Genomic DNA, 13,277 nt, shown 5'->3' with positions numbered 1-13,277 from the left:
CGTGAAATGATGAAAATCGTGATTGAATTTGTGATTTAGTGAGGGTTTAGAGCTTCAGTTTGATGTATACGTTGTCATTTTGTTGAAGTATTGATGTTTTAGGGTTAGGTTATGTAAGTTTTGATTTTTTATACGTGAAATGATTCGTGATTGATTTTGTGATTTACTGTGGTTTTAGAGCTTTAGTTTGATGTATACGCCATCGTTTTGTGAATGGTTTTGGTATCGTTTCGATGATTTAGGGTTAGGTTATGTAAATTTAGAGCTTATATATGTGAAATGGATCGTGATTGAATTTGTGATTTAGTGAGGTTTCTAGAGCTTCAGTTTGATGTGTACGTCATCGTTTTGTTGAATCGTTTAGGTTTCGTATCGATGATTTAGGGTTTGGTGAGAGTATTTAGTGTGCGTGTGTAGATGATGATGATGTGATTGTAGGTCTGTATAGATAATTGTAGTTAGGGTTATATGCTTGATGATGAATTGCTTTATATAATACTACCTCTAGGCTCTAGGGATGCAAATGAGCCGAGGTGTTCCCGATCTACTTGAGCTTGGGTCGATTAAAAGCTTGAAATGAGTCGAGCTTTCTCGAGACAAGCCAAGCCTCAAATGAAGCTCATTTAGTTATTTAGTCTGAGCTCGAGACTTGTATGAGAAGCTTGTTTAGGCTCGTCGAGCATAACGAGACTTGTGTATCTTTTAAGATTTTCCTCTTTTGAACTCGTATATATTGATTTTCCACTGCACAAATCGTTTAAGGTACTACACGAGCTCAAGCTGAATTTTGGGCGTTTAAGGTACCGCACGAGCTTGAACCGAGCTTAGGATAGAGTTTTTTTTTTCAAAGTATATAGAAATAGTTAAAAACGTATATAAGTCAATTAAAAACAACTCACGGGTCTAGCTCAAGCTTTAAAATAAGAGCTTTAAACAAACCGAGCTTGAGCTGTCGTAAGTTAAAACGAGCCGAGCTCGAGCCTAGTTAAGCTCGGGATTGGCTCGGCCCCTTTACACCCCTAACTACTTCTAATATGTGTTAATTGCGTTGTGTTTAATATTCCCCTGCAAACTAAGGCTGGGGAACAACCTGTAGCTTGGAGTGTAAGATCATAAACCTATGTGTTGCTAACGATAGCGACTTTGTAAAGAAGTTTGTGCTTTGATCTTCTGATCTTCTGTGGATATGAATTGTACGTGTAGCTTTTCTTGTCCACAATATCACATCAGTGACTGTCTCTCTTTAATTGGAATGAACATCAAAGAACATTAAGTTAACCAATTTCAGAAACTCAGAAACAAATAGGTTTTGTGATTACAATGGAAATAATTTCAGAATTTTTTTTTATATTCGGTTGGGATTCTGTTGGTTCAATTGCTGTGCTCATTTCGTTATGCCTAATTGATTATTTGGTGTATTTGTTTCTTCTTTAGAAAAGAGAACTGTTTCAAGATTTGGCTCCATTATTGTGGAATTCCTTTGGTACCATTGCAGCTCTATTACAGGTACTTTATGCACAGTATAGATATTTATGATTAGCCTTGTGTCTGTCTTACTATAGTTATCAATTTTGTGTATCTTCATGTAAATTGCAAGGTTCATCTTCATATGCAAGCAGTTGTTATGCACTGCTATTTTTTAATCTTCTACAAAGTAAATATATTGTACTATGATCTTTTAGAGATTTCAGTAAACAAACAAATGGTTGAAAAGAAAAAGGAACCTAATGTAGTTTGACCAAAATCTTAATGAATTGAACACAGTTTTTAGCAACAGTTCCCACTTCCGGTCTTTAGCCAATACAAATCGTATTCGTGTTTTTTCCATTATCTTTCTATCAAAGATTCCTGTCTTATGTTTGCTTTAGTTGTCTGTCGTTTCTTTGTGTTGCGACAGCTGTTGTGAATCTTCTATTTCTAATATTGACAAAAACAAGAGTTTTTTGATCTGTAGTCAACAAAAGTTTTATCATCATCGCCTTGATGCATGGCGTTTTTTGTATTTTGTTGTCGAGTATATAGTTTGCATAATTCATTTTTTCATCATTTACAATGCAACTGACATCAACTATTGCATACTTGCAGGAAATTGTTTCAATATACCCCTTTCTGTCACCACCCAATTTGACACCAGCTCAATCAAACAGAGTTTGCAATGCACTTGCTCTTCTTCAGGTGAACCTTCTGAAATCACTTTAAACAGTTGTATTGCATATTTGCATTTAAGACTTTTATATCTTGATCATCTTGATTGTATGATAAATGCTATAGATGTGTCATATTGTTCTTGTATGTTGGTGAAGTCGTCTATTGCATGAAGATTTTCTGTCACCAATCACCATTCAGCAATCCAAATATCCAATTATAATCATACTGATTCGATGAGTCATACCTAGTTATAACTTAGGTAATTGACATTTCGGTCTGATCATAGACTAATGCATAAGTTGTTTTTTTTACGCAGTGTGTAGCTTCTCATCCAGACACACGAATGCTGTTCTTGAATGGTAACTTCTAAATTTTTATACTTTGTGTATCGAATTTGAGTGTCAATGTTTAAATCACTAAAATTAGGACTTTATGAGGACAGTGTCCGCCTGTCCGGCACAATTATTTCAAAACAGAAAAGAAAGGAAGATCACACAGAGGTTATTTTTTCCAAAGCGACTGCTCCAGACTCTTTGATATTATTGATAAACCAAAAATATTGCACACCAGTTACAAAACCCTATGACCCCTATTTCGAATAAGTTAGTATTAATGACCAAGTATCTTAATTCTTTGGAACCTAATTTTTTATTTTAATTCCTTGCCATATACTGGATACCACCAAATTGAAAGTCACCATAGCAAAAGCTAATAATAATATACCTAAGCATATAAAAACTAAGCAAACTCCAAACTGGACTGACCCAGCATTGACCTGTGACACTTTTGACCCATGAATACAAAGATGATTAGAACCATCGTTCAACACCCTGATCATGGTTTGTGGACAAATTTGTCACGGATCAATGTTTGGGGTTGTCCAATTTGGAGTCCGTTTAGCTTTTAATTGTGAGTTTATTATCATCAGTTTCTGGTATGGTGTCTTTTAGCTGGTATTATTTAGTATATAACAAGGATTAAAACAAGAAAACAGTTTCCAAATATAGGAATAGGAAACTTGTCATTAATTTATTAACAAATAGGGATCTAGGGTTTTTAATTGGTATCCAAAATTTTTGGCATATCAGTAATAGTAAAGAGTCGGGAATAGTTTCCCCCAAGAAAACCTCTGTGCGATATTTCGTTTTTGTTTTGAATTTAGTGTGCCAACAATGTTGAGAAGTGAGAAGAATACATATATGCAAGCATAATAGAGTGCAATATTTTTCAGTTTCTTGTTTTGTATTTAAGACATATTGCTAATTTGCTATCACGGTATCACCTAATTTAGTTATAATTAGAATTGGATACAAATTAATCTTTTACTATTTCATTGCTAATAAATTTATTTGTATCCTTGTTTCATATCTTTATGACCCGATAAAAAGAACAATACCAGTCGCAAGTGAAAATAGTATCATATTGAAATTTGTAAGTTGGCTTTAGTTTTCTTTCTTTTCTTTGTTACTTAAGATGTTCTTGTGTTTCTCCCAGTCTCCCACCGACAGAATAGAAACTTAAATGACTTCTAGTTTACTTTTATTTCTTATTTGTCTTGCGAAAACAAATTATATAAGATTTAGAACATTTACGAAAAACTTCTTTGCAGCTCATATTCCTTTATATTTATACCCTTTTCTCAACACAACAAGCAAATCAAGGCCATTTGAATATCTGAGGCTTACTAGCTTAGGTGTCATCGGTGCCCTCGTGAAGGTAGTTTATCTCTTTTACTATGTTTTCATGTCAACATGCTTTTTATGTTTTTTTTTCTCTTGCTGGTGTGTCTTAACTTGAAACCTTATTGTTTTATTTACCAGGTTGATGACACGGAAGTTATCAGTTTTCTGCTTTCAACAGAAATAATCCCTCTGTGCTTACGCACAATGGAAATGGGCAGTGAGTTGTCAAAAACAGTTGAGTTTTAGCTTTTACTTTTTATATACAGAAATATTGATCCAATGTTATATTCTTTTTGCCTTAGCCATTCCGCCATAAGTGTCAAGATGGGTTGGCGGATTGGGTTACGGGTCGAAACAGATTCGGGTTGAAGAAGTTTTTTCTTACATGGGCTGTTTTTCAAAACTTTTTGTCCATCTTTTTATAAATAGCTAGTGTGTTAATTATGATTACATAAACAATATCTTACAATAATAATCTAAATATCTAACCAAACTTAAATCTTTCTGCACCTTTCAACCCGTTTGATTGATTTGACACATTTCGCTTTTAGCTAAGTGTTGTAAACACGACCCAAAGGCCAAACGACCCATTTTATAAGTAAACAGGCATGAAATTGCTACTTCTTTGGTTTCTAGAAGTCTGATCAAAGCTTTGATTTTTCTAGGTAGCCACATTTATTGTTCAAAAGATCTTGTTGGACGATGTTGGGTTGGACTACATTTGCACAACCGCGGAACGGTTTTTTGCGGTGGGTAGGGTTTTGGGGAATATGGTGGCTGCACTTGCTGAACAACCGTCTTCACGGCTTTTGAAACACATTATCCGATGCTACCTTCGTTTGTCTGATAATCCTAGGTTAGTTGATCGTTGATACTATTATCATTACCTATGAAAAAGACATCTGGTTTTGTATACGGTTGTATATTTATGATATAAACTTTAAATGTTTTGAGTGTAACAGGGCGTGTGATGCTTTGAGGAGTTGTCTTCCAGATATGCTACGAGATGCTACCTTCAGCGGCTGTCTTCGTGTAAGCATTATGCATTAGTTACATGTGGCAAAATGGGGCAGGGTCGGGTAATGGATAAAATACAACCTGCATTCACCTGTTTTATTTCTATCTAATTTTTCGCTTTTGACCTGTTATCAATAATATACAACCTGAACTCACATGCTTTCTGCATAAACTGTTTAAAATTTCTACCTTGAATTAGGGATGTGCGTGGTGCGGTTCAGTGCGGTTTTTGACTAAAACCGAACCAAAAACTAAACTTTCTGTTTTATGATTTTTTAAACCATTCGGTTTCGGTTTTTTCGGTTCGGTTCGGTTTTGGATGCGGTTTTTTTGGTTTTGCTAATCGAGCCAAAACTTTTTGGCCAAAAAACCCAAGATATTGAAATTGGGCATGATATTTTTTTTATAAAACTAATGATTAATAGAATATTAAATATTTGGACTTCAAATATTAAAAGCTAATAAAAGATACATTTAAAATCAAAACCTAGTACTATTAGTTATTAACCATATCTAGAAACCAAATATATTTGTTATTAATCATATGTTAAAACTAAACAAATAGTCATCGGTAGATTTTGCTTTAATGGTTACGGACTTACGGTTAAGATATTATGGTTATTTCAATTTTTGGTAATTTCGGTTCGGTTTGGTTTTTTCGGTTCTTAACAAAATACAAAACCGAACCAAAACCAATATTTCGGTTTTTCTTAAAAGTTCAAAACCGAACTGCCGGTTTCTATAATACGTATTGTGAAATTGTAATTGTATATTGAATAATAATAATATTACAGTAGGAGGTCCTATATATAGGACAATTACATATAATAACAGAAACAAATCATTTACATATATATCATAATATTGGTTTAATATTCCCCCTCAAGCTAAGGCCGGGGAGCGACCTTTAGCTTGGATCTGAGAAGCAGAAACCGTTGTGAGGATAGAGGCTTTGTAAATACATCTGCAATTTGATCATCTGTCTTGATAAACTGTATTGATACCTTTTTTTGAGCGACCCTTTCTCACACAAAATGAAAGTCAATCTCCACATGTTTTGTGCGCGCGTGAAAAACCGGATTGGCTGACAAATAAGTAGCACCTAGATTATCACACCACAAGATAGGTGCCAATGTCATAGATACGTGAAGCTCCTTAAGAAGTGCTTCAAGCCACTTTAATTCAGCAACAGTGTCAGCTAGGGCTTTGTATTCGGATTCTGTAGATGACCGAGAGACAGTTTGTTGTTTACGAGCACGCCATGAAATGAGATTCGATCCAAGATAGATGGCATATCCCCCTGTGGAACGACGGTCATCGAGGGAGCCTGCCCAACCAGCATCGGAGTAGGCTGTGAGGGACCGATTATGGGCATCAGTGTAAGCATGAATGACGGAGGCTGATTGTTGTTGAATCAGTAAGCCAAGATGAGATGTTCCTTGGAGATATCGAAGAATTCTCTTAACCGCAGACCAATGATATTCTGTAGGTGAGTGCATAAATTGACAAACCTTGTTGACCGCAAAGGTTATGTCAGGTCTGGTAAGATTTAGGTACTGTAATGCTCCAACAATTTGTCTAAACTTGACTGGATCGTCAAATTGTGGGCTATCTTGGAGTGCCAAGTTAGAATTAGGGACCATAGGTGAGTCAACTGGTTTTGCATGAGAGAGACCTGCTTTTTGAATGATGTCAGAAATGTATTTCTTCTATGAGATATGCACGTCATTACCTTTAAAGAGTACCTCAATACCCAAGAAATATGACAACCGACCCATGTCTTGGATCGCAAAGGTAGTGCTCAGCCGTTGAATGATGTGGTCAATGAGCCGGGAATTGTTGCCGGTGAGAATTATGTCATCCACATAAACAAGCATATATAATAAGTGACCATTGTGGGCATAAATAAATAGTGAAGGATCTGTTTTGGACCCTTGAAAACCAAGTTGCAATAAGACACCTGAAAGGCGAGTGAACCAGGCCCGTGGAGCTTGTTTGAGGCCATACAGAGACTTGTGAAGAAGACATACATGATTTGGCTTTTGTGGATCAGTAAAGCCCTGTGGTTGTCGCAAATACACGGTTTCCTTGAGATCACCGTGAAGAAAGGCGTTTTGTACATCTAATTGTCGAAGAGGCCATCGCCTTGTAACCGCAAGCGACAAAACCACGCGAACCGTTGTGGATTTAACAACCGGACTAAATGTCTCGTGATAGTCAATTCCTGGTTGTTGGTTGAACCCTTTTGCCACCAAACGAGCTTTATGACGTTTTATATTCCCATTTTCATCATGTTTCAACCTGTAAACCCACTTACAATCAACAATATTAGCGGTAGGAACTGGTGGTACTAAAGTCCATGTACCATTTTTCATTAAGGCGTTGAACTCCTCTGTCATGGCAGCACGCCATTGAGGGCTTTTGTTAGCAATGACAAAGGTGGGTGGTTCGGTTAAGGAGGGGTTAACGGAAGTGTGAAAGGCAGAAGGATTGTAGGGAGGTGTTTGCTTCGGTTTTTGTCGAAGATGTGGTGGTCTGGTACGTGTTTGTGTGGCGGTTGTGTTGGGAATTAAAGCAGGCTGGGTTTGAACAGTGGGCTGAGTGGTTGAGGAACAGGAGGGATAGTAGGTGGTGGGTTCGTTTGAGCTGAATGTTGATAGGTTTGACAGGCTGGATTTGTTGTTTGAGAATGACGGGAGTAGGTGGTAGTAGGTGGATCGGCTGGTAGTGAGTTGTTTGGTGGGGCCAAGGGAGATGGTTCGGTATTAGGTGTTGGATTCGGTTGTACAGAATTGGTGTGGGCTGAGTTGGGATTTGGTTCAGTTCGGTTGGGGGAGGGTGGGTTATGTGATTGGTCATTTGTGAAAGGCGAGGGTTGGTCATGTGTGGTAGGAGAAGGATAAGATGAGACGTATGGATCGGGAGAAGGTGGGGTAGGTGTAGAAGAGGATGATTTAAGAAACGGAAAGTGTGTTTCATTAAATCGTACATGTCGCGCGATGTAAATGCGGTTGTTGGTAGGATCTAGGCATTGATATCCGTGATGAGAGGGGCTATACCCTAGAAAGCCACATGGTAATGAATGGAAATCCATTTTGTGTGGATTGTATGGACGGAGGTGAGGAAAACATTGGCAACCGAAAACTCGTAAGAAGGAAAGATCGGGTTTCCGATTGAGAAGATTCTCGAAGGGAGAGATATGGGATGAAGTACGAGAGGGCATGCGGTTTATGAGGTATGTGGCGGTTTGAAAGGCAAAGTTCCAAAAATGCATTGGAACACCAGATTGTGCTAAGAGGGTGAGGCCGGTTTCGACTACATGACGGTGTCGTCTCTCAACAAAGCCATTTTGTTCGCTTGTATGAGGACAAGATAGGCGGTGTAACATACCGAGTGTCTTAAAGAAGGAGGATAAGTTTCGAAACTCTCCCCCCCCAATCTGTTTGAACCGATTTAAGTTGTGTTTTAAATTGTCTTTCGGCCATTGTGTGAAACTGTTTGAAGACACTAAATACATCAGATTTTTGTTTAATTGGAAATATCCACATGTATCTAGTGTAATGATCAACGCAAAGTAAAAAATAACGATCACCATAAAAAGAAGCAACAGGAGCTGGACCCAAACATCACAAAAAACTAAATCCAATACATGGGTGCTTCTATAATTATTAAAAGACAAATGTAGTTTTGATGACTTCCCCATGGGACATGAACTACAAAAAGGAAAAACAGAGTTTTTAATAAGAGGAAGACAATTCTTAGAAATCATAGTTTGTAAAAGTTGCGAATGAGGATGTCCGAGTCTTTGGTGCCAAGTTGTTGGAGAAGCTCGAACGGTGGAAAAGGCAACATTTGGGAGAGCATGAATCTTTGGTGGATGAAAGGAGTAGAGACCGTCTTTACTTGGACCCATGAGGAGGATAGTGCGGGTAACCGAATCCTTCACACAAAAAAAGGTAGAGTGAAACTCAAAGAAGACATTATTATCTTGACAAAAACGTTGTACAGGAAGAAGGTTTCGTTTAATTTGTGGAACGTGTAGGATTTCATTTACAGAAAAGGTTTTGTTTGGTGAATTGAAGGTGGTGGAGGCAATATGAAGAATAGGTAAACCATTGCCATTACCAACAAGAAGTGTGTCCTTACCAAAATACGGCTCAGAATTGTCAAAAACGTTGACATCAGATGACACGTGGATGACACGTGACTGTTTGCACCGGTGTCTGGCAGCCAAACTGATGATGCCTGTGAGCGATGATCAGCAAAATTCGCTTGTGGGAGCCTGTCTTGGTGGACGAATTGTTGCTGGATCACGATTTGGACATTGTGATGGAACGTGCCCAATGCCACACTTGTTGCAAGAACCATAGACGGTATTCTGATTAGAGGCCCAAGCAAATCTGGAGTTGTTACCTGAAGAGGAGCCTGTGTTTCGGTGGTTGTTGTAGTTGCCTCGTCCACGGCGATTATATGAACCGCGGTCACGATTCGATTGTCCACGAGCACTGTAATAGACTTGATTTTGCTGTTGTGCAGGTTGCACATTGAAGCCTAGCTGTGTCATTAGTTGTGTAAGGGACTGCACGGTGTCAGGTGGTAGTTGCAGGCTGTTCGGCGATGCTGAGTCACGGGTGGTGGTAGCCGTGAAGGCTTGCGTAGCAGCACCAAGAGTGGGATCTTCTTTCTTTGTCATGTATTCATGATCAGCTATCTGCCAGGTAATTCCAGTAGGTAGGTAACTGGAGGGTGTCGTGCAACTAGTGTGGGCTTCAAGTTGTTGTACTCCTCCCGAAGGCCTGAAATAATCAGCATGACAACATCTTTTTCTAGCATAGCTGCTCCAATATTGGCTAAAGCATCGTTGTATTCTTGTGCTCGGTTGATATAGTCAGCAGATGCTTCATGGGGCTGCATGGTCATCTTGAGAAGTTGTGTTCTCAACGTATATTCTCGTGAGGATGTGTGTGGTGCATAGGCGCGTTCCAAGGAAAGCCATAGGTCACGAGAAGTATCACCTTGAACATGCTTGAATGAGACCTCAGAGATCGTTGACAACAGTAGCATGCGAACATGGGCATCATTGGAGACCCATGTAAGATAGTCGGGATTCGGTTGTTGTGTAACCGATGGCGCTGAATCTTTGGCAGCCGTGGTAACAATAGTATCGATGGTCTGTGATGGACATGGAATGGATCCATCTTTGTAAACATACAGACCATTGGTGATGAGAAAGGGTTTGATCATGGTTTTCCAATAACCATAATTAGTGGGACTTAGGGTAAAACCAAACTTGTGAGAATTGTGGCTGGTTTTCTCCACTGTGGTGAAGGATGTAAGGGCCATTGTTGGCTGGTTGGGTAGGTGATATGTCAGGCAGAAAGGAAAAAAATAACAAAGGAGGAGGGTGGCGGCTGTTATTAGGGTTGTGAGATCGGAGGCTGTGATACCATATAATACGTATTGTGAAATTGTAATTGTATATTGAATAATAATAATATTACAGTAGGAGGTCCTATATATAGGACAATTACATATAATAACAGAAACAAATCATTTACATATATATCATAATATTGGTTTAATATTTCTAATACAGTTTGGTTTTTTCGGTTTGTTTTTTTGGTTTTTTTCTGTTTCGATTCGGTTTTTTCGGTTGTGTGCACACCCCTACTTTGAATAAAAATAACAATTTAGTTTTTATTTAACAATAAGAGGTTTTAACTTTTAAGCATTGCACATTTGATTGCTACCTGTTTTATTTTATGCTATTTTTCTACTTTTGACTCGTTATAAATAATCGATTTCATCAGAATACGCTTTCGGTTACTTTTCCATTTTTCTTTAACAATTTTTAAGCATTGCACATTTGATTCATGGGAATCGGAAATAAAATTTGTCATTAAGGTTTTTTTCGGTAGCAGTTGTTTTGTAATTTATTTATATAAATATAATACAGGAGGATCCGACAACAAGAAGGTGGCTTCAGCAGCTGGTTCATAACGTTCAAGGACCTCGGGTTGCTCTTCAGGGAGCCGGAGCGTTTGACCACCTGATGGTCAACTGAATATGTATTCCACAAACGGTTTAACTAAAAGAAGTTAGGTAATTTACAACTGCTTTTATCTTTATTAGTAGAGACTCAGGACTGTTTCTAAAGGTGTCGGTTATGTGTTAACCTGCTTATATTCTAGCTAGTTTGTTTCGGGCCTGTTAACTTGGTGAAGGATGTGTTCCGCAGTCTGTGTTATGTGTATATGAAACAAAATCTCTCAAATCACAATGCTTTTTTATTTCCAAATTTAGATGTTTGTTGCGGTATTTGTTTGTGTTCAGTTCAACGAACCTTTAAACCGGTATCGAAGTTTAATGAAATGATATAGTTCACTTTACATTACTTTTTATCTTTTAACAAAACATCTTTATATGCCTCACTTGTTATGATTGTGTGTCATTGATTTGATATATGTGAAAAACACTATATCAAACTTAGAATCTAAACTAAACTTTAATCTTTGTTTCACTCATAAAAATAGCTTTTCCTATATACCTTCCACCATCTTGAATAGGGCCGTAAACGACTCAAACGAACACGAATAAGGCCGTACACGAACTTAACGAACACGAATAAGGCCTTGTTCATTTTTATTTGTTAAGAAAATAATGTGTTTATGAACGGTTCACAGAAGATTACTGAATAATATTTTGTGTTTGTGTTCATTCATAAGGAAATGAATGTGTTCACGAACACTAATAAAATCGAAAGAGTCTAGAGATTGAGGCCGATGTATTCATCAATGTGAATAATGAAAGCATGTAAACGAATCGAACGAACTCAAACAATGGCGTGTTCGTTCATTTAACTTAAACGAACAGGAACACTTAATCAGACAAATATTTATGTTCATGTTCGTTGATTTAAAAAATGAACATTTGTGTTTGTTTAAAATCTAAATGAATGTAACTGAACAAAGATAAACGAACATAAATGAACAAAAACAAACATAAAAAACATTTAAGTAGATGACTCATCTGTAGAATAATGAAAACCCCGTAAGGTGTAATGTATTATTGATCAACTATATATAGATGAGTACAATGAGATAAATACAAGGAAACATAATCAAATACAGTCTCCTAATTATGATAACACTATAATACTAAAACTCTAATAATATTATCTAGAATATTCTCTAACATTCCCCCGCAGTCAGAGCGGTAGGAAATCGGACGCTCAGACTGGAGTGCAAAGTTTGTGAAGATGCTCGATCGGCTGTCACGTAGAGCAGAAACTCGATCGGTTATAGGATCTACGAAGATCATCGGTGTCTTGAGCGTGGCCAGATGACGACTAGGTTTGATGATAGGAGCTTCGACTGCAACGGCAGGAGCTAAAACTGAGTCGGCCGAAGCAACGACTTGGCGGCACAATGGCGGCATAATAATAAAAAGTAAATAAAAAATAATAACTACTTTTTTTATGTGTAACGAGAAAAAAAAATATTAAAAGAAATACAAACAAATATTAAATAAGAATTGCATATATTAGAAGGTTTGTGATTGTGATAGGACTTGAACGAAATGAGCACATGCAGGCAGCTCCAACTAATAAAGGATTCTACTCGTAATTTGAACGAAAAAAAAATATGGCTGCAGCGGTGTTGGTTACTTTGGCCTGTAGGCGCGTAAATATGATATAGAACGGCAGCAAGAAAGTAATATATTATGTATGTACAAACGTCCCCGGGGCAGGACGAGAATGAGAAGAAGAAAAAGAAACATGCCAGAACCTTAAGGCTTTGATATTATGTAGAATAATGAAAACCCCGTAAGGTTTAATGTATTATTGATCAACTATATATAGATGAGTACAATGAGTTAAACACAAGAAAACATAATCAAATACAGTCTCCTGATTATGATAACACTATAATACTAAAACTCTAATAATATTATCTAGAATATTCTCTAACATCATCTAGATAATATTTAATTATTTTTTATTAATGCATAAACGAACATAAATAACCAACCATAAACGGACGTTCATGAACATGAATGAACGAATGAAACACGTGTTCATGTTCGTTCGTTTAATTAAACGGACACAATTTCTTGTACATGTTTGCTTATTAAATTAACGAACTTCCCGTCAAACGGTTTACGAACATTTCACTGAATATTTGATTCGTTTACATGCCTAATCTTGAAGCTTGATACCCCTTTGTTATTGAATTCTTTTTATCATTTCGACATGACCAAAGCCTCCATCCGATTGCTAACAAGAGGGTTATGATTAATTGATTACCATGTAAATTAAAAATAAAAATAAAAAAAAAGAATGCTATCGTTAAAAATGCTTCATACAAAGTGAAAAAAAAGCATGTCTTGACAACTGACACGCTTTTTTACTATTTGTTTTATACTTTTTGT

General features: G+C 37.1%; 1 protein-coding gene across 1 annotated transcript in view; it reads left to right on the top strand.

Moving 5' to 3' along the window:
* LOC143635867 (uncharacterized) overlaps window positions 1-11,145 on the top strand; it is an 11,968-nt gene extending 823 nt beyond the window's left edge. The window contains exons 2-9 of the mRNA XM_077103594.1: window positions 1,435-1,506; window positions 2,086-2,175; window positions 2,465-2,507; window positions 3,758-3,864; window positions 3,969-4,064; window positions 4,496-4,686; window positions 4,793-4,862; window positions 10,804-11,145. Coding sequence (XP_076959709.1) covers window positions 1,435-1,506; window positions 2,086-2,175; window positions 2,465-2,507; window positions 3,758-3,864; window positions 3,969-4,064; window positions 4,496-4,686; window positions 4,793-4,862; window positions 10,804-10,911 — 777 coding nt within the window. The 3' untranslated portion in view covers window positions 10,912-11,145. The remainder of the gene's footprint in view (window positions 1-1,434; window positions 1,507-2,085; window positions 2,176-2,464; window positions 2,508-3,757; window positions 3,865-3,968; window positions 4,065-4,495; window positions 4,687-4,792; window positions 4,863-10,803) is intronic.
* The last annotated feature ends 2,132 nt before the right edge of the window (window positions 11,146-13,277 follow it).

Source organism: Bidens hawaiensis, unplaced genomic scaffold, assembly GCF_021521415.1.
Source record: "Bidens hawaiensis isolate Kalapana, Puna unplaced genomic scaffold, B.hawaiensis_p1.1 tig00007737_1, whole genome shotgun sequence".
Taxonomy (NCBI): domain Eukaryota; kingdom Viridiplantae; phylum Streptophyta; class Magnoliopsida; order Asterales; family Asteraceae; genus Bidens; species Bidens hawaiensis.
The sequence above is the reverse complement of the archived record's forward strand: the minus strand, read 5'-3'. Positions and strand labels throughout refer to the sequence as shown.